This window comes from Saccostrea cucullata, unplaced genomic scaffold, assembly GCF_032062105.1.
Source record: "Saccostrea cucullata isolate Sc308-1 unplaced genomic scaffold, CSIRO_AGI_Scuc_v1 ctg5173, whole genome shotgun sequence".
In the NCBI taxonomy this organism is placed as follows: domain Eukaryota; kingdom Metazoa; phylum Mollusca; class Bivalvia; order Ostreida; family Ostreidae; genus Saccostrea; species Saccostrea cuccullata.
In genome coordinates this window covers 43,475-66,520 of record NW_026935687.1, presented here as the reverse complement: position 1 = coordinate 66,520, position 23,046 = coordinate 43,475, and the positions used below count along the sequence as shown (strand labels likewise).

At 31.8% G+C, this 23,046-nt stretch overlaps 1 protein-coding gene and 1 pseudogene across 1 annotated transcript; one reads left to right on the top strand and one right to left on the bottom strand.

The window, feature by feature from the left end:
* Positions 1 to 73: 73 nt before the first annotated feature.
* LOC134243573 (endothelial cell-specific molecule 1-like) lies at positions 74 to 6,766 on the bottom strand. Its single transcript, XM_062725825.1, has 4 exons — positions 6,661 to 6,766; positions 1,195 to 1,250; positions 960 to 1,064; positions 74 to 285 (listed from the first exon to the last, which is right to left on the bottom strand). The coding sequence occupies exons 1-4, from the start codon at positions 6,741 to 6,743 to the stop codon at positions 167 to 169; spliced, it is 363 nt and encodes a 120-aa protein (XP_062581809.1). The 5' UTR covers positions 6,744 to 6,766; the 3' UTR covers positions 74 to 166.
* An 8,871-nt stretch (positions 6,767 to 15,637) lies between these two features.
* On the top strand, positions 15,638 to 20,768 carry LOC134243572 (ubiquitin carboxyl-terminal hydrolase 47-like; annotated as a pseudogene).
* Positions 20,769 to 23,046: the final 2,278 nt, after the last annotated feature.

Below are 23,046 nucleotides of genomic sequence, written 5' to 3'. Positions count from 1 at the left end.
GTACGGATAGTTTCAGGTACACTTTTTTCAGAGATGTTTATCGTTAACAGTTGTTCGTTGAGTATATGTAAAATGTAATTTAATTAAGCAATTTTGCTTATGTGGAAAGAATATCTTATGATTCTTTTTTTTAAATGTTCCCTACGTCATTTGTTCTGTAATACCTTCACACCTGCTTACCATGAGTTTGCTTTCTTGTGATCGTAGTCATTGCATTCGATGATTTTGATGTCAAATCTTGAACACTGCTGTCATCTATGTTAGTTGTACTTACAACTGTTGAAACTATCAATTAAAAAAAATGATATAATTCTAAATAAAAGTAATATAATTTTCTGTCAAGGACATGCTTGATGACTGTGATAGTTTTGCAAATTGTTGTATAAAATATTTATTATTTATTTAATGAAATTTACAATTTTATATGATTTTTCCAAATTATTACATTTTTTACTTTGAATTTGTCATATATAATACCTTTGTACGAAGTCTGGATAGTAACTGAAACATGAAAATTTTAAATGTTGTTTAAGACATCAATGTATTTGCATGGTTTACATGTTGTTATATGTTATTTTTTATTTTCTTGATGATTAATCAAGGAAATGCCATCTTGCATTTTTGCTAGCTACATTAATTATAGACTTTCTTTACCAGAGTCGCCTGTGTGTTTAAGAGCGTCTGCTCTAAAGTTTAGTAATAAAAGAGTTGATTCTTACTCCGCGGGTTCAAATCCCACTGTTGGACGTATAGAGCGGTCCTACGGATAAGACTGTATTAAACCGAGGTCCCGTATCGCCTTAGACCCTGAGTGCAAAGTATAGAAGAAAATTTGCAGCTCTCCACCGGCAACTGGTGGCGTCTCCATATGCGTAAGAAATTGTCGAGGGACATTGAACAATACAATCAATCAATCAATCCTTTACCAGAAAAAAACCCTCATTACATTTATCACTTACCCGTTATGTTTTCGTTGAGAAAACAACCGTGAAATCTGTTGCAGTTTTCCATAGAACAATTGCAAATCCCTTTGCATTCTGAACCGAACATCGGATACTCACAGGCTATATACATGTATGTAATAAATGTAAGAAATGTGTTAAAATATAAAACAGTCAAATGACGTGATCATGATTGAGACTGTTTTAAAGTAAGAAAGAGAGGACGGCTAAGACAGACTAGAATTACACTTACGAGAGCAAATATTTCTTTCCTGGTCGTATTCAAATCCTCTGCAACATATTAATGGTCTAAAATACAATAAGCATAATATTAATTTTTACGGTTCAGTTTTCTCCTCCCGAAATTAGTTTGATAAAACAAAAAAAAAAAAGGATGTAAATTTTCAAATCTTCGATACATTAGCGTACACTTTCTTAGTGAGTCAATTACTTTTCATTTTAGGACATTTCAGAATTTTGCATTTTTCATAAGAAAAAATACAAATTTTTACACTTTTTCCATGTCACATACCTTCTAAACATTAATTTAATCGAGCAATGTTTATCTTTTTTGTAGAGCATACACTTTAGAAGGATGTTATCTCCAGACAAATTTGAAAAAGTGACAACGCTTTACAAGTCACAGTGGTAACAGAGAATAGTTATTTATATTCGTTAAATTTCAAAAGCCTACAACTGCATGAAGAAGTATTTTCATATTCATTTGTCATAAACAGCATATCTCAATTTTGAAATATTCTTTTATTCTTTTCTCTTTGTGATGTTCAGTGGCCTCGGAATCATACTTTGTTTTTCATTGTAAGATTGGAGAGAAAAAATAACATACTTATAGTCCCTGAAACGTTCTACTTTCCCATCTGAACGGTGAACGAACGGTGAACGGTGAACGAACGCTGAACGAACGCAGAGCGAACGGTGAGTGAACGATGTGCGAACGGTGAACGCAACTTGGTGAACCATGTGTGAACGGTGAACGGTGAGTGAACGCAGAACGCGAACAGAGCGCGAACGCGAGCGCAAAGTGAACGGTGAACGAACGGTGAACGCAAGATGAACGATTTATTCGGAATGCCTTTGGTCTTTTCCTTGCATTGAAATTATTCTTTTATTCTATAGTTCAAATATCGTAAATAAATATAAATAAACAATAGATAAACAAAAGAGAAATAAATAGATAAATAAATAAATAATAAAAATAAAATTCTGCACATACGTATGTTTATATCGATATTTTAATAACATGATTTTAATCGCCGTCAAACGTGTATTTGTTACCGCGTGTACATGTAGTTAAAAAATAAATTAATCTTATATAGTAAATAATTATGCTAATTCTTTAAATTAATAAAATACAGTAAAACACGGTTATAGCGAAGTCCTGGGGACCTGTGAATTTAATTCGCTATGTCCGTAATTCGTTATATCCGTATAACGAATTCGTATAACCATGTATAGCGAATTCGCAATATGCATGTTTTCCTTCAAGTGTTACTATCAAATATGTTAGGGAAACAAATATTACAAAACATACCTTCGATTACTAAGGTTTTATTATGAACTGAATTTTATATACAAATGCTGAGAGAAAATAAAGTCAGTTCAATTATTCAAATTTTGAAATCTTTGAAAGTTCGTTATAAAAGATGTAAAATTCATTATATTTAACCTCAACGGGAATCAAAATCAGTTCGCTGTATCCGTAAATTCGTTATATCCGAGTTCATTATAACCGTAAAATTTTACAAAGATTTGTTAATAATTTTGCCGGGGACCAAGAAAAACTTCGCTATATCCGTTAATTCGCTATATCCGTGTTCGTACTAAACGTGTTTTACTGTACTGTAATGTGGACTTCAGAAGATGAAACTACTACTGAGATAAACATTAGATAAATAAATAAATAAATTAATTAATGAATTAATCAATAAATAAATAAATAAATAAAAACATTTTTTTTCTGCATATACCTATGTTTAAATCGATATTTTAATAGCATGATTTTAATCGCCGTCAAATGTGTATTTGTTACCGCGTGTAGTTAAAAAATAAATTAATCTACCGATATAGTAAATAAGTATGCTTATTCTTTCACTAATAAAACAATGTGGACTTCTGAAGATAAATCTACTACTTATAGAATAAATTAATTACATTGTACGGGGTTGAAACAACCGTACATGTATTTCCATGCCAAAGCGATTCTGAGTAAAATAAAATTCACAATTATCTGTTGACATTGACTGTTATCGTACTGCATAAAAAATCTCTTTTTATTTAAATTCTACTGCAAAATATTCTATATTCATGTGCGTTTTATTCTTTTATGACGATTATTTTAGCTAACTTCTATATGTATCTGTAGACATTTCCGAGCCGTGATTATACTCGGTCAAGATGTTGGAAAGAGGCATTCAAATTATTTGTAATACATGCGTAGATTAAATTTTCAAAACTAAATAAGTAATGTGTTGTCATAATTTTTATTGAACAGAGAAATGTACGAGAGAGAGAGAGAGAGAGAGAGAGAGAGAGAGAGAGAGAGAGAGACATTAAGAGAGAGAGATAATCCCCTAGATTCTCAGATATATATTGTATTAAATAAAAATTCATATTATTTTTCCTAAATATTCCAAGCAATAAAGGTAATCTTTTTTATAAAGAATAACAAATCGATTTGACAGTTATCATTGGCTTTTATTTTCCATCATCAAGTTCACACAGTTCTCAGGAAGTCCGTGCTACATTTGTAGTTGCGTTCTTGTGCTGTCAATCAAAATAATTCGACACAGTGGAGATGTGGAAATCGCGTTTCACCGAACATGCCGAAGGCAAAAAGTCACTTAGTATTCAAAGAAATGTTAATATTTTTCCCAATCATTTCTAGATCTGATTTTTGCATTCCTGCAGAAAAAAAATAATTCGAATATATACTTGGAAGGATTAAGTTTTAAATTGAATGTGAAACATATTCCTTGCCAATTTAAAATACTTCTGTCGGCACAAGTTTATACTAAAATACTATTGTCTAATGACTGTTTGATGTTGGTTTTAAGACTTATTTTCTTCTGTTACAATAAAAATTAAATATAAATTAAAATATACCGTTAAAACTCAATAAGAATTTTATTTCAAGAGAAAAGACAACTGGGGGGGGGGGGTCTAAATTATACTGAATGGCAAAAAACATATTTTTAAACATATGTTTAGGTACGGTGAAGGAAGGAATTTTCCTTCTCTAATAAATGACTATTTTAAACAGTTGGTCTTTTCTAAAATTTAAAACCACATCATCAATTTAATTATCTCTAAAGATATTTAATTAACTGAATATTTGCAGTACTGTTCATAACTCTCAAACCTATATGTAGTTTAAATACGCGTTACTGTAGAAATTTTTTTTTATGTATTCTTGTTCTGTAAAAGACTTCGATTAATTATTATACATCCATTAATACTTTGTCCTCTTTAAAATTACATCCATTTGATGCCGTGGGTGAAACATTTGTACATTGCCCTTTTTTGAAGTTAATATTTTAGCATCGTTCTACATACATGTAGGTACTTAATGTATTAATTATTTTCCAGGGAAAATTCATGTAATAAGTAACAACTGAGTTATAATGATAGAAATAGAAATATCTTAGATAATTTTTCCAATGAAATAATTATTCTTCAAACACGATATCTAAGTTATTTAATTAAAAAACATGTAAATCCTTACCATCAAAAAGATAAGTCCTTTCACTTCGGAGTTCCGAATGACAATGAAGACTGAACGATAAGTGAACGGTGAACGCAAGGTGAACGTAAAGTAAACGGAACGAAGAGCGAACCGTGAACGTTTTGTGAACGGTGAACGCGAGCGCACGGTGAACGGTGAACGCAATACTGTGAACGAAGAGCGAACGGTAAACGCACGCTGAACGAACTGTGAACGAACGGTGAGCGAACGGAAAAATGGGAAAGTAGAACGTTTCAGGGACTGTAGAAGGATAAAAGATAAACTCGTTGCTTAATAGTAAGTGAAGTAATTATACATGTACCGTATAAGTTGAAATTTTAGCGAGACGCCAATTTAGCGATTTTTCCTGAAAAACAGGAAATTCATTTTTAGCAAGATGTTATTTCAGCGATTTTAAATTGCACGTTAAAGAAGTTATAACAAATAAAATGCAATTAATTTATAGCGATATTCAATTTTAGCGATCTCGGCACCCTCGCTAATAATGCCAAAATTAAATCCTCGCTAAAAATTATACTTATGCGATACTTAAATATCAGAAAAGGGAATTTGTCTTTAACTTAATTATTCGTGGACTGAGTTATTTTTAATACTTATTGTTAGTCCATTATTTATATACCAAATTGACGATGGATTTTCCGTTACAAACTGTATTTTCCTATCATGATAAGAAGTACACAGCGGTTGTCACCAGTAGGCCGGCGATATTCACTTCTCCATGGCACCTGATCCCACTTCTTATGTTTTGGAGGTCCGTTTTTGCTCTGCTCCTGTTTTTTATTGTTTTATGGACTTTTTCTCTTGAATACTGTTCGATATCTCCCTTTCAAGCTTAAGAACAATTGATATTTGCAAAATGACATCAATATAAAATGTTTTGAGAAATACTTCCTTTTGTTTATTATTTGAAGGGACAATAATCTTAGTCATTATCATTTTCCCATTTTTCATCTATGAAATAGCTGAAAGTAGGCAGGCAGGCAGACAGACAGATATGTATTCCTGGTGAATGACTTTGAAACTGATAGAAATATCATTTTGCAATGAGTTTTATTGTCTTTGATTTCATCATTTGAATAAATGACATTATTCATCTCTAAGAACGAGTTTTAGTCATTCTTATATATAGTTAGCAAAAACTAGCTGCGGTGAGCCTGATTAGCATTGGAAGACATTAATGAGTTTTATTGATATTTTATCGGATATTAATATTTTGAAATTTAAGATAGACAATTTGAAATAGAAAACTTAGCTAGCTACCCTAAGAATGAAACACACCCTCTTTAGCTCTACCTATTATTAGTTATGTCTCATGAGTTCATGATGACGTTTTTGGTCTTCAGGGAGCTTGTATGCTGCAGTGCACCAAACTAAAATGGTATTGCTGTGTCTCACTCAAAATGCTTACTTAAATTTTATTTGTAGAGTTCTCTGACTGAAAATGTCCCCCAAACTGATATTCCTATGTACATGTAATTATTCGTTTGAACCAGAAACTATAACAACATACTGATGTTTTATTTCTCCTTGAGTTTGATTTTATGTGTTCAAATCAAAAATACATGTTCTTTATTCTATTTTAAATATTAATTTAATTTTAAATACTTTAAAACTGAAAAAAGTAAGAAATTTAATGCATGTATATATATCTTAACAATTTTATTTGAACATTTTTCTTTATATTTACATGTACAAATTGAGAGAAATAACCATCATATCAAATTATCTTTTTCTTCTCGGAATACAATGTAGAGAAAGATTAATTATTTTGTTATATATGTCAACGCCTTTGTTTAATTTACTGTTTGACTTAAGAAACTTATTACACACATCAAAACATAGTTTGAATCAGGATAATGATAAGAATTTTTCAACAACACAACAAAATAAATTTGTTCTAGAATATGGATTGCAGTAATGGATAAAAATCATATCGAAATCATGCTTTAATCATACCCGAAGCATCTACCGTCTTGTCCGTGGATAAATTGAATCCGAGTGATTAGTAAAATAAATCTGAGAATTGAACAGACGCCCATTTTAACTACTTGATACAGTTCGAAAAATACTGGCTGCAAATGTACATCTCACAATCAAAATTTACAATGACATAGACACCACTTCAAAACCATTTTATGATAATATGATAATATAATCTCTTCCGCAATTTTAGTTTCCTTGCATGCACTCTTGTACCGATCCTACTAAATGGTCACTAAAAAAATTAGCTGTTCTTTACACTGAAGGAAGTGGAATCACGATAAATGTATGAAGCAACAATGAAGATTTGAAATTTATATGCTCTCATAAAGTTTGAAAAATAAAATTTGATCACAAATGATTTAAAATGTAAAAAGGTCAACAGCAAAAAAGGCCACTCTAGATAAAAATAAACAAAAATATCCTCAGCATACATACAGTTTACCTGTAGAGCTTTTAGCTGGATGGATACTTAGGAAAATAAATAAATCGAATCTATATTGAAGAGCTTATATATTGTTAATTGTAAGATAGCACAATGATAAATTAAGTATTTTAAAATCCCCTAAAATATATGAATCTATAGTAGTTATTGTTATTAAATTTCAGAAAATGAAGCTCCTTGTTTTTGCTAATAATATTCTAATCGACTTTGATTTTGTTTTCTACACCAATAAACATAGATTAAGACCGCTTTTTCTTAATCTTTGTCGTATCAGTAATCTTCAAGGGACCTCAACTCCGGGAGCCCCAAACTTTCAATTATCGACAAAACTTCACTTCTCTTAAAATTATGTTGAAGATATGCGAAAAATCTAGATACATGTATATCAAAGACATTAACACATTGTCAAAATGGATTCATTTATTTAGAAATAAAATAAAGAATACATTTTTAAAAAAAATATCATTTTCGTATTAGAAAGTTGAAAGGTTATATAAATATATCAGCATTTCTACTAAAACTAGATTTTTTGAACGATTACTTTATTCTTCAATAAAAAAAAGAACTCAGAAATTTTCGTATCTTGTGTTTGGTCATCAACAAGATAATCGCGTTGAAATCACACTGATATATACTATTCATGAGTAGTTTAACTTTGACGGTAAAAGGTTATTGTAGTTCCTCATTGACACCATTAACTAAATGTTCGGACGAACTGGGAGAATTTATATTGGAACCAATTGTACTCATTTATTAGAAAACCAGTTTTTTTGCTCAAATTAAAAATGCTAACCCTCAGATTGCTATATTTGCATTGATATTTTTCGATTGCTTTTTAAAATAAGTGGTTAGGTCTATAATGCAAAGTTTTTGCTTTATTTCATGAAGTATATAGGGTGAGTAAGGAGAGGGTAGGGGTGGGGGTTAGTTAGGAAAATCTGTAACGGTCTCTTATATAATAAAAACTATTTTTCGTTAGTTTACAAGTGGACTTCATTTAACATTTGAGCATTTTTGTCAGATCATTCATTTATCAAATCTTTTTCTAACTAGTGGAAAGCGGAGCATCCCCTTGCAAAGAGCATATCTGTAAATCAAGGCAGCATTCGATATCAATCCCAATGTAACTTACGTAATTTCTGTTTCACACGGAATTATCTCACTGATCCAATATATACTATATCCCCTCTAATTCCAATGCAAGGGGATATTACATGTAATCGTCGATTTGATTTCATCTTAATGCCAATCGGATCAAGTTTTAACTTATTTTAGGTGACAGACGTTTAAAGTACCGGGTACGTGTTTGTTTTTTTATATTGAAATTCGTTCCTGGAAAGTGGTGAGAAGAGATTTTCTTGATATTTTTTTTGAAATCCCATCCGTCATGTATTTAGACAAAATACACAAGGAAATATATTATCAATTTTGCTGTTACGTGATGATGCAAATTAATAGTATCAAACTTCCTTATTTTAAACTTATTGAAATGCAGTCATGATATCGAATGATAAAATGCTGTGCTTTTTGATTTAAGGAATGAAGCTTATTTCAACTTATGTTATACGGAGGATGTCCCAAAATTCCGTAGACAAGCGTTGTTTTCTAGGAACACGATGTCCTCCTTCAATGAAACTTTCTACATAGATTAAAACAACACTATCTAACAAATTAATGGACCAATATAGAGTATCAACACAAAGAATTCCTTTTCAAACGACACATTTTATTATCTTGTGTCAGAAGGCGGCGCATTAACCAGAAGTTGCAATTAAAAATTGGTATATAATATTAAAAAACATAAGGAAAAGTAATTACTACTCATTATTTTTCAAATGGAAATGAAAATTCTTAAAACTGTTTTATTATCTATTTTTCCTCAAGTTTTGGTGTTTATTCTTTAACAGATATGAATTTTAAAACGTTTTATTTACACCGGGTTGAAATCCGAATGTTTTCTGGTACTTCGTATTTACCATGACTGCAGTGGTTTTTCTGCGTATGTGAAAAAGGGAAACATAAAAAAAGACAAAAATCGGACAAGACTATCACTATGCAACTCCATTAGAGAAGACAGACAAATCTCTAACGGAAAACCCCGTTGAAATACAGTGTTTTCAAATAATTATTGACCGGTCACGGTAGCCTAGTGGTAGAGCGTTCGCTTTGTGATCGGGAGGCCCGGGTTCGATTCTTGTTCGCGGCAACGCGTCATACCTAAGACGTAAACAAAGGTAGTGACTCTTCCTTCGCTAAGCGCTCGGCACTAGAAGTGAAAGTCACGGGTCTTTCGGATATGACCTTAAAAACGTAGGTCCCGTGTCACGGTAGGCGCTGGCACGATAAAGAACCCTCACTGCTCGATGGCCCTGAGTGCCGAGTAAAGGTCTAAATTTGAAGCCCTTCACAGGCATACGGTGACGTCTCCATATGAGTGAAAAATTAATTCTCAAGAGGGACTTAAACAATATACAATCAATCAATCAATCAAATTATTATTTTTTCATACATGTACATGCATTTACTTTGTTGACATATTTTTATGTTTGATCATATCATAGTAATCAAGATATGTTACATTTATAACAATAGTAGTTTTGTTTAATTAAAGAATTTGATGATGGTAATTGGAATATTTTCTCCAAAACTTTAAATCGTTGACGTTTGTCGTTTTTGACGTTGCGGAATGCTCCGAGTGTTAGGGAACGATATCACTTTATATCTTATTACTCAAATTGTTTTCAAATGTACATGATAAATCCTCGTAATTTATCTACCAAGAACACGATTTATGCACCAAAAAAATCTTATGAAGATACATTAATATCTTTAAAAAATATGAGCCCAGTCTACGATATTGGGACAACCCTCATATTTTTTATAATATTGAAGACTTTCATACGATGGACTTTTACTTTTTTTTTTATAAAGCTCAACATTTAGATTGAATAATTTTATTTTATATTGCTGTTTTTTTTTAATGTGTTTCCTTTTGAAGTTTTTTTTTTTTTTAGATCAGCTTAGATAAAACCTAAAGTGAGTTGTCCTGAGCACCTTTTGTCTGTCCGTCCTCAGAAATGTCACATTTCCAACTTTTACTCGAGAACCACGTAATCAATTTTAATCTTATTTAGTACAACATAGGTAGAGGGAAATTTAAATTGTCAGAATAAAGGGCTAAGCCCCCTAGCAAAGTAGGGTTATCCTATTTACATTTACATGTTAAATTATGGACTGTTTTGGAACCAAGATGTAATACAAAAAAAGATTGATGAACAATAAAAAAAAATTAAATAAAAAAAAAAATAGATGTAACTTCAACGATCTGCGAGTTTAAACTATTCGCTGTGTCGTCAAACTTACCACATTATGCAGGGATGTAATCTGACAATGCACAAGAGGTTTATTTAATGTACAGCATTAAAAAATAGAAATCGAAAGGGTTCATTACAAAGCGTCTTTTAAAGAACCACTGGGCCAGAATAGCTGTAAATCATTAGGTTATTTTCTGAGGAAGTGTTGATTCCTAATTTTTCAAATCAACGAGCCAAGGGATAGGGCGATGCTACGATTGAGAATCGATTTTGTACATTTAAACTTATATAGACTTCTTTTGGAATAGGCCCACTGAGCAGTAAAACTGAAACATATGTGGAATTAAAATGGGGTAGTGTTCCGGTAGATTCAAAATTGTTTAAACCAAGGTTCCGGGTTCAGGGTAAGGCTACATAAAAAATACATTAAAATAGATATAAAACCATTTGAAAAAGTCTTTTAAAGAACCTATGGGCCAGAAAGGTTGAAATTTTTGATTAAGCATTCTAGGGTAGTTTCCATTCTAAATAGTTCAAATCTTGATCCACCACAAAAAAATTATATGTTAGAATTTCTAGTAAAAAAATGATATTTTATTATAGCAGAGTCAAAGATACTCGTTAGGTATTGTGGCCGTTTTTTGCTGCAGGTAAATGGTACTGGTATATATAACCCTTGAATCATGATATTTAAGACATTTTAATGTTGCCGATGGGCGTCTTGTTTGTGCATATATTTGTATTTTTATTTCCCTTGATTCTACATTTAGGTTGAAATGTAAACTTGTTTATTAAAATATTTTTTTGTTGCAGAAATTATATGGATTAAACAAGGAAGCATGAGGAGATAAAGAATAAGCAACTAAAGAACATCGATAAAATATACAATGTGCCCTGGCATGCTTTTGAAATAATGTCCGAGAAAAGGTCCATTGCTTCTCAACAAAGGCAAAAACTTTGTAAGCTGAATTCTCAGAAGAGGAGAAGAGATATCATTATTACTTTCATCGATTTTACAGTGTTCCTGTATGATAAAAAAGGAAGTCCGGTATATATGGACTTTGTAGGCGATTGATGATCAATTTGATATGTGATGAAAATAATTGTATATTTATGCTTTATTTATTCAGAAAATTACCAGAGATACCATTTTAAAGGATATGAAAGACAAAGAGATGTTGGCCATATAAAAATAATTGTATATTTATGCTTTATCTATTCAGAAAATTACCAGAGATACCATTTTAAAGGATATAGAAGACAAAGAGATGTTGGCCATATATGTTTTTGCCTTCTCTTTACGATACTTCAAAATCATTTATTGGAGAATTTCAAAAAACCTTCATAAAGATAATATTTTTCTGCCTTTGCATGAGGAAGTAACATCATGGACTCTTACTGTCCCTGCTATATGGGACGAGCCTGCAAAGCAGTTTATGGAAGAAGCAGCTAAAAAGGTAGTTTTTTTAAATTATCAATATTTGAAATTTACAGACATTTTTTTTTAAATAACGTCCAAACATTTTAAAAAAAATTTTAGGCGGGTATTCCTTATTTCTGAATGATTTGCCTAGTACCCGAAGCAGCAGTATATCAAATGTACAGTGCTCTATGATTTGCTTGGAACCCGAAGCAACAGCGATTTTTTCAAGCGCTTACCTATAAAAAAAGTTGATTGTTTAAGTGCAATGCAGCCTGGTCGAAGGTTTATAGTGTTGGACGCTGGAGGTAAAGTAGTATCGTATATCTGAAAACAGGATATATTTATTTCGTTCAGTTGTACAATAAAATGTTATAATATTATTCTTTATATGAAATAAAAAAAAACGCCTTAAATATATCAAAAAAGACATTCCTGTATGTATATATCACAGTCATGCATAATGAAAGCACTAGTTGTTTAGGTGGTACAATTGACATGGCCATCCAGGAAGTGACAGAAAATGGAAAGCTTCAAGAAATAGACCGCGCTCAAGGCGGCGACTGGGGAGGAATTTATGTGGACGCCCAGTACAAAGAAATGCTAGAAAAATAGTTTCTAAGCTGTATTGTTCAACCATTTGCATAAAATAAAGTGGAGACTACTACAAGGAAGGTGCATTCCAGAATGCATCTTTCCAAAAATGTTTCAGATGCTGGTTATATGTCAGGTTTTTTTAGTTTAAGTTTTAGAGCTGGTCCTTTCCCAGGTAACTATTTATTATTTGGTGACCAATCGAGCTTTCATGGATGTTTATATCTAGGGGTGCAGTATACAAAATACTCACATGATGGGACTTTTGATATCCCTTCTCACTCTGACAAGATATCATTATTTTAGTTAAATAAATTAGACGATTTTAAAGTTGAAAATGTTTTTCTTCTTTCTTTGACCATAACCAACATTTTATACACTTTTACCGCATTTTCTTTGCAAATTAACTAGGAACCATTACACAAATGCAATGTAGTATTTTAAATTAAGATTCGTTATTACTTTGAATAAAAGATCTATATGATTATAAGATATATTGGATGTAACAATTAAATCCTAAATGTTTTTATACACTGACCATAATTACAACATCGATTACAAATCAAACTGTACCATATCTTTATGATCAGTCAGGTGATCTAACCACTGAGCCTCACCAGGACTATTACAACGTACTTTGAAAAATTACGCACTTTGAAAAAATTTTTCAAAGTGCGTTAAAATTTAGGAAGAGCTAACGCACTTTGAAAAAAAAATTTTTTCAAAGTGCGTTAATATCGACCATATTAACGCACTCTGAAAAAAATTGCAAAGACTGATCAATATTCCTTCAAATAATCGGTATGATAAAGAACAGATCCTGGTTTGATAACTTTTTCATGATAAAGTCACTGTAGGACCTGAGATATTGATGTTTTAAATATTTAAGATTTTGATAAAATAAAAGGGAAAACTAAAGGGTCTTGAAAAAAAGAGTGACGATTGTTTAAGTTCATTTATTCGTTTTTTCTTTTTTTTTTTTGTTTTAATTCTAGTCTTTGATTAGTAGATGTAAAGGTGTATAGGGGGCACTAACATAGGACAGCTTCAAGCAACTTAGCATTTATCATAATAAAAAGGGGTCAATTTGATTGTTCAAAACTATGAAAATTCTTTCTCTCTCGTACGTTTTACTGTACTTAAAATTTCTAGTTTTCATCTGTTTTAATTAACTCATTTATTATTGAAAGTTTTCAACGTTATACCAGTTAGGTAAATACATAATTATATGAATGCTTTGAGTATAGCATAGACATCGAGCCTGGGCGAAGGGCAAGGGGAGGGGATGGGGGGGGGGCTAAGCCCCCCCCCCTTTATTTTGGAAAGATATATACATCGTATAAGAATTGAAAATGCAGCGTACCCTTTTAGGTTTATTGCTCCCCTTCCCCGTTTGTTACTGACACCTATATATTGGAAAGATAAAGATTTGGACTGAGGGATCTTATACCCGTCCTCTCCTCTTTTCGACGGGAGTAAATCAATTCATTTTTGAGATTATGGTTAGGCTTAGTTTTTTGAAAGATAAATAACGAATAAAATCTTTCCATGATTAAAATATGATTTTTTTTCAAAGTGCGTCAAGTGTCTCCAAAGTAAAATATATTGATGTAGACTCTTAACGCACTTCGAAAAAAAATTTTCTAAGTGCGTTGAGTTGGTTCCAAATTTAACGCACTTTGAAATTTTTTTTTAAGTGCGTTGATTTTGTCCCAATTTTAACGCACTTTGAAAATTTTTTTTAAAGTGTGTAATTTTTTCAAAGTGCGTTGCCACACAGGACCGATATATAAAAACACATACTTGTCTATAGTTATACAAACACAACAGTTACTCAGTTATCAGTCTATCAAATGCATTTAATACATTTAAATGACCTTGCTATCAGTACCTTAGCATTTTTATATGAGTTAAAAATATAGACTGAAAAGTAAATATAAATGGATATTGATGTGAAGTGTGCACGCATGCTCTCTTTTGGACTGGGTCACCGACAGAAAGGTTTTATTTAGACTTTAGCAGGTAAGGCAATACTAAAGCAAATGTACATGTAAGTTGCCCCAAGATGTGTGTAACAACACTTTAAATTTTGTGTACATAGAGCAAAAACATCCTGATCGCAAAAGAACTACGAGTATAGAAAGTTTCTTCAATATCATACGGTCTAATAATTATCTTTCCTCTTAAAAGAAAGTAGATATAAAGAATTCATTTCAACATACTTCAAAATGATTTGTGTCAATGTGGTGTATAAAGTCGCATAAATGGGAAAAACCTGGCAAGCATTGGCGAAGAAAGTTTTGATAAAAATTGTGTTTCCTTAGATTCCTAGAGAAAACGGGAAATTACTAAAATCATGAGTAAACAAGATGTCAGGGATAAAATTCGCAAGAAATTGGCGTTATGTTGTGTGGTTGTAAAGGGATTTCCTCCTTGAAGTGAAGGAAAGGACCTGAGAGATATTTTTTACCAAAAATTAAAGCGTGCTAAAGAATTTAAAAATGGATCACAATGGTTTGTCGTATTTAAGGAATCACTGTCTAGTTTTGAGGGTATGCCAGGGCATCAACAATAGTGGGGAACACGGGATAATTTGCATAACGGGCGAAGGCTAAAATTATCCCATGTTTCCCACTATTGTTGAAGTCCCTGGCATACTCTCAAAACTAGACAGTGATTCCTTATATTTCCATTTTTACTTGACATAATCATCTTAAAATAAATCGAAATACCGTCTTAAATACCGCGGGGTGGGGGGGTGGGTGGGGGGGTAATGACTGGTTTTCTAAAGAAAAAAGAGTAATTTTTCGACGTCGAATAGTGACAGGGGGTAATTTTTGGCCGTCGAATAATGACCGGGTTCATTATGCAAACCACTCGGTCATTATTCTAAGGAGATCATTATTAGTTTTAACACTATCACGTAATACTTTATCGTAATAAATATGCCGACAAGAAGCGTCATCGTTCATATTCTAATGGATCTTTAACAATTAAATTTATTTCTTAAATGTTTAATTTACTCAATGATCTCATTATCATTATCTATTGGATGATTTCTTTGTCTTTCAAAGTCTGAATTTATTTCCTTCTCAATTCTTACAGGTGCTACAGACTTGATCAAACGAGGATGCATTAAGACGTCAAACTTAACGCTAAACATTACTAAATGTACCGAACATGACATTCTGGAACCTTGGCTTCAGGTAAGTTTTTTTTTCCACAGAGGGAAAAATGTTGGAATTAAAGACGTCCTGTTCAACAAAGCAAACGTTTGCGAGCACTTGCTAAAATTCCTTTTAACCTCCATAGAAATGTTTACAAGTGCTCGCTCTGTTGAACAGGCCTCTGGTTTGTCCTTTAATTAAGTTTAACTACCTCATTTATCCGTATGTGTAGAGTCGTATTTTTAAAAAAAATCAACACTTGTTACCCGGTCTTGTTCTCGGTAGTCTGAAAATATAGTTCCACATATCCGGATTCAAATAAGAAAACTTTTTATTGTAAACTATATTAATTAGATACATGCTTAATCACTCAGAGAACGATGTAAAATATGGTGTATAAAGCCAATTTTTAAATTGGTATTTTGAAGGTAATCCAATACAAAGTGTCACCTGACTGATTTTTTCATAAACAAAAATTCAGCGAAGTAGGACATATGTGACAGTGAAGTTTAACAAAGTATAAACACAGTAGATAAAACTGTTGTATATCAATCTTGTGCGTCAATAAAAAAGGAAATGTGGGACAACATTTGCAGGAGTTAAAGGGCATTCTATCAAAATAATAACGTCATGGATATAGAACAAGATGGCAGCATATGTGATTTTTGTTTTGAAATGAAATTAAAAAAAAATAAAGCTGAGGCTATATGTAGCACGTGTGACATCAAAATATGTAAGGAATGTGTTGGTCATCACATTACCAATAAAATCTCATTCTGGAATGATGTTGTTCCTTTCAGTTTCTATAAGACTCTTGATGTGGTACTGACCAGCAAAAAGCACGATGAACAATTGTGTTTATATTTTCCTATAGGTGTATCGTGTGTACGCAAATAATCAAGAGTTTGAAAGCATCAGACTAACTGACACACTTTCATTTTATGAGGATGGAAAGGCAAAGGCATGTGAACTAATCTATTTTTTTAACATGTGTGATGATCACAATAATTAGGACTGCGAGTGATGAATAAACTTCTTATAAAATTTATATAAAAAGAAATCATGGTACACGAGGAAAATGTACTGTGAGATAATTAAGATTTCTTTCTTGAGAAATATTTTGTATGTGAAGGACATTTAGAAATTTTATCCATATATAATTTCATATGCTGTGATTTGGTAAAAAATTATTTTAGATCATTTCAGGTGAATATCAAGCTGGGAAGAGCTTTAAAACCAAGGGAATACAGGATCAAAATCTATCAGCTTCTTCTGAATGATGCTGAGGTAAGGGTGTGAAAGTAAAGTTTAAAAATGTCAATGTGGAAGACAAAACTTAAGTAATGATACAAATGGCATTTGAAGGATTTCTCTTACACCTGAAGAATTTGATAAATTTTAATACTGTAACAGGACATGCTCACTTAAGCTGACTGATGATTTTAATTTTTTTGGAACTGTTATTGACAAAAGTAGAGATTTGTATTTCAAATGTCATCCCTTCCTTAAAAAAAAAAAGAACCATTTTGATGTAACATTTCTAACTGCATTTTTTGAAAGAATTTTTTCCTAATTATAGCCTGGGAATTTTTTTGATTGACACCATTTTTGCCAAAGGAATGTCTGTCTTAAAATCAAAGAATCTGATTATCCCCGAGATCAAAGAGCAGTGTGGAATAGACATCCCTCTGGAGAGGTAAACATACATGTACATGTAGAAAAATTATTTTGCTTGATTGGATGACAAATTATTGTTCACGACATTAGAAGTGCAAGGTTGTAAGATAGACTTAGGAAGTATACACATGCACAGGCATTGTCATTTGAAATTATATTTTTCTGTTAAATTGTTTTAAATAGAATTAAACCTCCTTACCACAAACAATATGGGACCAAGAAGAAATATTTTAGATATCCGAAGCTTCTGGATACTTAAGATTTATAACGAAAAAAAAGAACATAAAAGTGGATTGGAAAAATCACTTCAAATTGATATACTGTATACAGGGAAATTTTCGCCCCCGTTTTATTTTCGCCCCTTTCGCCCTCGTCACAAGTGGGCGAATTTAAAATTAAAATTAAAAATTTATTATAATTAAAAAAAATGACAGTATTAATTCTTAAACAGAAGTGTGAGTGGGCGAATTTATTAATGGGCAAAATTGCTCACAAGTGTAAAAGGGCGAAAATAACAAGGGGCGAAAATAACCCTGTATACAGTATCCAAGATATTCAAGATACTGGAGTTTGAGAGACTGAAGTTGAACTGTACAATCCTTTTAGAAATTCTTTCATTCTGTATCCCAGAACTTGATTTGAATTTTTTCCTGTTAGATGTCGCCTGAGGAAGAAGACCTGGAGAAATCCGGGAACGGTGTACGTAGACAATCAGATCTACGAGGATGAAGTCCATATCTTCGCTAACTGGGAAGTCTTCTTACAAATTCTAGATGGTAAATTGTTATTTTTTGTTTGAAAGGTTTTATCCCCAGTCCCCCTCCCCTCAAAAAGCAATGCTGGATTGTAAATTTAAAATGTAAAAAATATATAGAGTTTACGTTCTTTGTGTAAAATACTATTTTTTTTTTTACTTGTTCATGGTTTTATACTTAGTAAAGTTAAAAAAGAGAGGAAGAAATCCTTTAATTGAACAAATTGATTTGTCTGACAGAGCCTGAAGAGATGAACACTACATCACAACTCGCCATTTTTTGTCCGGAGATGGAGACCCAGTACGTATGAACTGGACCCATTCCAGGAAGTCATTTTTTCATCACAAACAGCTAGTGGATGATCTCAAAGAAAAGGTAACATTTTCAAAAAAATTAATGATGATTCTTCATTAGATAATTAATATACAGTTGGCTAAAAATGGTCCTGCAAGGTCTTCTTAACTCGATATTCTCCTACAATGTGTGGTTTTGCATAGCACAGATTTCAAGTTGAATTACTGTTAAATAACATATTTTCAAGGGGCCAGATTTTGTGGTTTGAGGAAAATATATTTGGTCATTGGGATTTGATTTCGTGGTTCACCACGAAATGCAATTTTTCACATAAATTACTACTGAACGTGGTTCAGCAGTAATTTATGTAAAAAATTAAATTTAATGGTAGACATAAATTCGTGGGTCTCTTCATACCTCGAAAACCACGCAAATAAAACCGCCACGGAAATTAGTGAGATTGTACAATACTATTATACCGGTACTTTCAATGGCATAATTGTGTAGTTAGTTTTATGTTTTTTAATTACAAAGTCAAGAAGAATTAGAATGCAAAAAGCTGGACATCATAAATAACATATATATTCTCTACAGCTATATCAGCCAAATATTATTAGTGAATTTTATTCTGAATACATTTGGTGTCTGTTGAAGTCCAACCTTTGAAATGTATGATACACCTATATGTTATTTCCTACAGGGACGAGGTACATTTCCGTGTGACATTTCTCTGCTGGAGATACACAGTGATTCAGACTGGAGTCCCCACGTGACCAGCTTTAACTCCTGGCCTTTCTATATCTCTGATGATGGCTGTGTTCTCTACTACAGGTAAAATAAAATTTAAAAAGCACTGTTGAATCAGTGATGCAGCATCAATTTTAAAAGGGTGGCCAGAGAAAAAAAATGCACCTAACTGCAAATACAACGAGACAAGCAAAAAAAAAAAAAAAGTGGCATTCAATGAAAATTGTATATTTTATATAGTAAAATGTTTGAAAAACCTGCCCCCCATTGCTACATGCCTGTGAAATGTAGGTTTTCATGTTGTGCTTATGAAAACAGGTAGGCCAAAATAGCTTGTTTAGTTTTCCAAGCTCTATGTTGATAGATTGATTGGTTCTAATGTGATCAATTTACAGGGAAAACTTAGATAGAAACTTTGATGGCATGAATGGAAAGATAACTCTTGGAGTGAAAAATTAGACCATATCTGCTGCATTTTCCTTGCATTCACTCCCTTACGCAATATATGTATATGATTTTCCAACGAAATATAACTAATTATTGATATATTTAAATTTTAGCATGCCTTTTGGGATAAAATTTGATATAATGACTTTATGACAATTTTTAAGTTAATTTCAGTGAAGTTTGTCTTATATCCTATGGTCAGTGAATCTTAAATCAATGTTTTTTGGTACAAGAAATTTACCTTAAAATACCTTAAAAGAAATTCTCAAACTTTGAAGATTTTATATGAATTTTGTTTTACTTATCAAAAAATCATAAGATATTTTTATAAGTGAATTTGAGTAAAGTTTGTCTTATATCCTATGGTCAGTGAATCTTAAAAACAATGTTTTTGGTACAAAAAATTTAATACCATAAAAAAATTGAAACTTTAAAGATGTTATATGGATTTTGTTCTACTTAACAAGAAATCATACATGTATTTTTCCAGGGATAAAACAGAGAAGTTGGCTGAACTCTCAGAAAGCAGGAAGAAAGAACTACAACAAAAGGAAAATGCCAGGTATTAAAAGAAACAAATATGTCATTATAACATATACAGTAAATCAGGATTACAGCAAAGTGCCGGGATTTGTCAGACTTGCAATTTATTCTTATAGTTAAGAATGTTTCAAAATACAGGAAGTATTAATCTCTGCTGTGAACATAAATTGATTATAATGGTTTTGCTGTAACCATATTTTATTATAGTGAAACTTTACTTTTCTAATCTGGATGTTTTTTTTTATTGAAAAATTTTGTATAATATTTCAAAGTTCCTTTCAGTAAATCAATTGTTAAAATGTTGTCTTAAATGCAATATTGTGTAATAGGGCCATTTTTTTTCACTGTATATATGCTTTTATCTTTATCCATAAACATGTAGCCATGAGATCATATATTAGATTTTGTAAATGTACTAATTACAAAAAAGTTGTTTTCAAAGGTTTAAAAAAAATAAGATCTTAAATCATGTTCAAACTTTATTTCAGAATGGCCCGTGGAACAGTGCGTTCATCTTACTCACCAAGGAAGGAAAGAGCTCTTAAAATCTACACAGACGAGTCACCAACTATAAATAGCAGCAACAAAACACCCGACCTAGACTGAAGCAAATGATTGGATAATGAAAGTCATGTGATCTTGATCTGTTGATTTCTGAACCCTGATACATCAGCAATTTCTTTTTTTTTTTAAAAATGCTTATCAGCATGTGCTCTTTGATCTCATTGGTGAATCTTGTCATGTGATTTTCTTTCAGAAAATAATATTTAGCCTGGCACTTTGATTGCAGGTCGCATGTAAAAATATTTAGAATTACTATATGGAGCAGACATTTTATTGCATTTCTTACAACTGTTATAAAAGCGTATATTGAAAAACAATATTCAGTGTTTGAGAAGTGTATCATTCTGTAAATTTAGAAGTAATTTAACATTTATGGTCGTTCAAATCTTTCGTTGCTTGTCCTCTAATGTGAAATTAATTTGTCCGATGTGATATTAAATTTATATGAGTGCTGCATAACTTTTCAGTTAAAAAGTTAAAACATCCAAATTTATAATTTCAATTTAAAAGGCAAAGTCATTGTAATTTGTTTAACCTTTAGTTGTTGAACTTTGAGAAGTGAATATATATTCTCTGTATTAATTACTTTACAATAAATACATTTCTTTGATTGAGGGGTCAATTTGTTCATCTCTTACACGTTAGAAAATGTGTTCTTCTACAATGCCAGCTCAAAATCTTGGAAGCAAGACACTGATAAAGATTTAAAGCTTTAACGTCCTTAAGAGTAGGGAATATGTTTATCTTCATTGAAATAAATTATTGTCAAAAACTTATGATATTTATCAAATGATGAACATGTACATACTTAATAATCTTAACTTGAAGTCAATAAAGATTACACCTGTGTTTTAATTGTAAATAATTCAAACTGATCTTTTAGAATACTGTTAAAACATTTGACTTCTGAAAATTAAAAAAAGCCACACACTATTGCCTGTTATCTACTGTACTATTAACACTATGTATGTGTAGAAATCAGTTTTTATTTTCAGTGCTTTAGAGTCGACAACATTCAGTTCTGCAGAAGAGAAGTGCTAAATTTTTTTATTGATAACTAGTTAAAATTTGTTAGTTCAAAATATTGTTCACTTCATTTCTGTTATTATGTTACAGTAATTGCAGATGGAAGAGTGGGGATAAAGTTTGCAATGCAGTTGTAAACAAAATACAATATGGTGAAATATATAGAGAATGTACAATGTTAGATAAAATTGCTATTTATTTGTAAATACCATTTAGAAAAATGATGCTTTTCATTGGAATACGAGATTTACCTGTGCATAGTTTTCAACTGTTGAGACACTGAATGCAATTGCATAAAAATATGTGAATAAATATGTATTGAAAAAACTTGTTCGTTATTTGCTAAAAAATACTTGGATTTTTATTGTACAAATTATCTGGTTTTCTGCATGAGTATCATAAAAGCATTTCAGAGTTGAGGGGAATACAAGTTTGTATTAGTAGTTCTAGTGTAATCAGTGCGTTTATATTTTATTACTCTATTCAGTTGGCAAAGAAATAGGATAATTGTTTGCACCAATTTAAAAAAGCACAAATCCCTCAGCTTTTGAGGCCTTATCTTACCACCTTTTCTACGATCGATTATACTTAAAGAGGATTGAAGATCACAATAACCAATTACTCTAAAAATCGGCAATACATATCGGCCAACCGTTCACGGTAGCTCAGTCGGTAGAGCGCTCGCTCCGTGAATGGCAGGTCGTGAGTTCGTATCTCAGCCGCGACTGAATCAGTCGATAAAATGGGTAGCAACTGTTCCTTCGCCATGCGCTCGGCACTTTGCAGTGAAAGTTGCGGATCCTTCGGATGAGACCATAAAAACCAAGGTCCCGTGTCAGCGACAGGCGTTGGCACGATAAAGATCCCTCACTGCTAAATGGCTTTTAGTGCTGAGTAAAGGTCAAAATTTGAAGCTCTTCACCGGCATACGATGACGTCTCCATATGAGTGAAAAATTCTCGAGAGGGACGTTAAACAATACACAATCAATCAATCAAATTGGCCTTTAGCAGCACGTAAAACATGGCAACTGAAAATTATAAAGGTGGGATCAGATATCTGTTAGAAGTAAGCATCCCCTGTTCACTGGTATTGGGTATTTATCTGAAACTTCAGTCGGAACACTTCATATTTACATTTAATATCAGAACAAAAGGCCTATCATTTGGGTATAAAACAGGGTGCTAAAAATAACTATATTTTGAAAATTCTTTCAATTGTTCTTTTTCTACAATCTCTTATTTTTCTCTCCTTTCCTATGCGAAGGAACTCAAAAAGTGAATGGAAACTCTGGCTAATTAAAAGTATAATTACTACTAGAATATTGCTATGGAAGAAAGATAAAGAATTACGAACCAAAGGTTTAGGA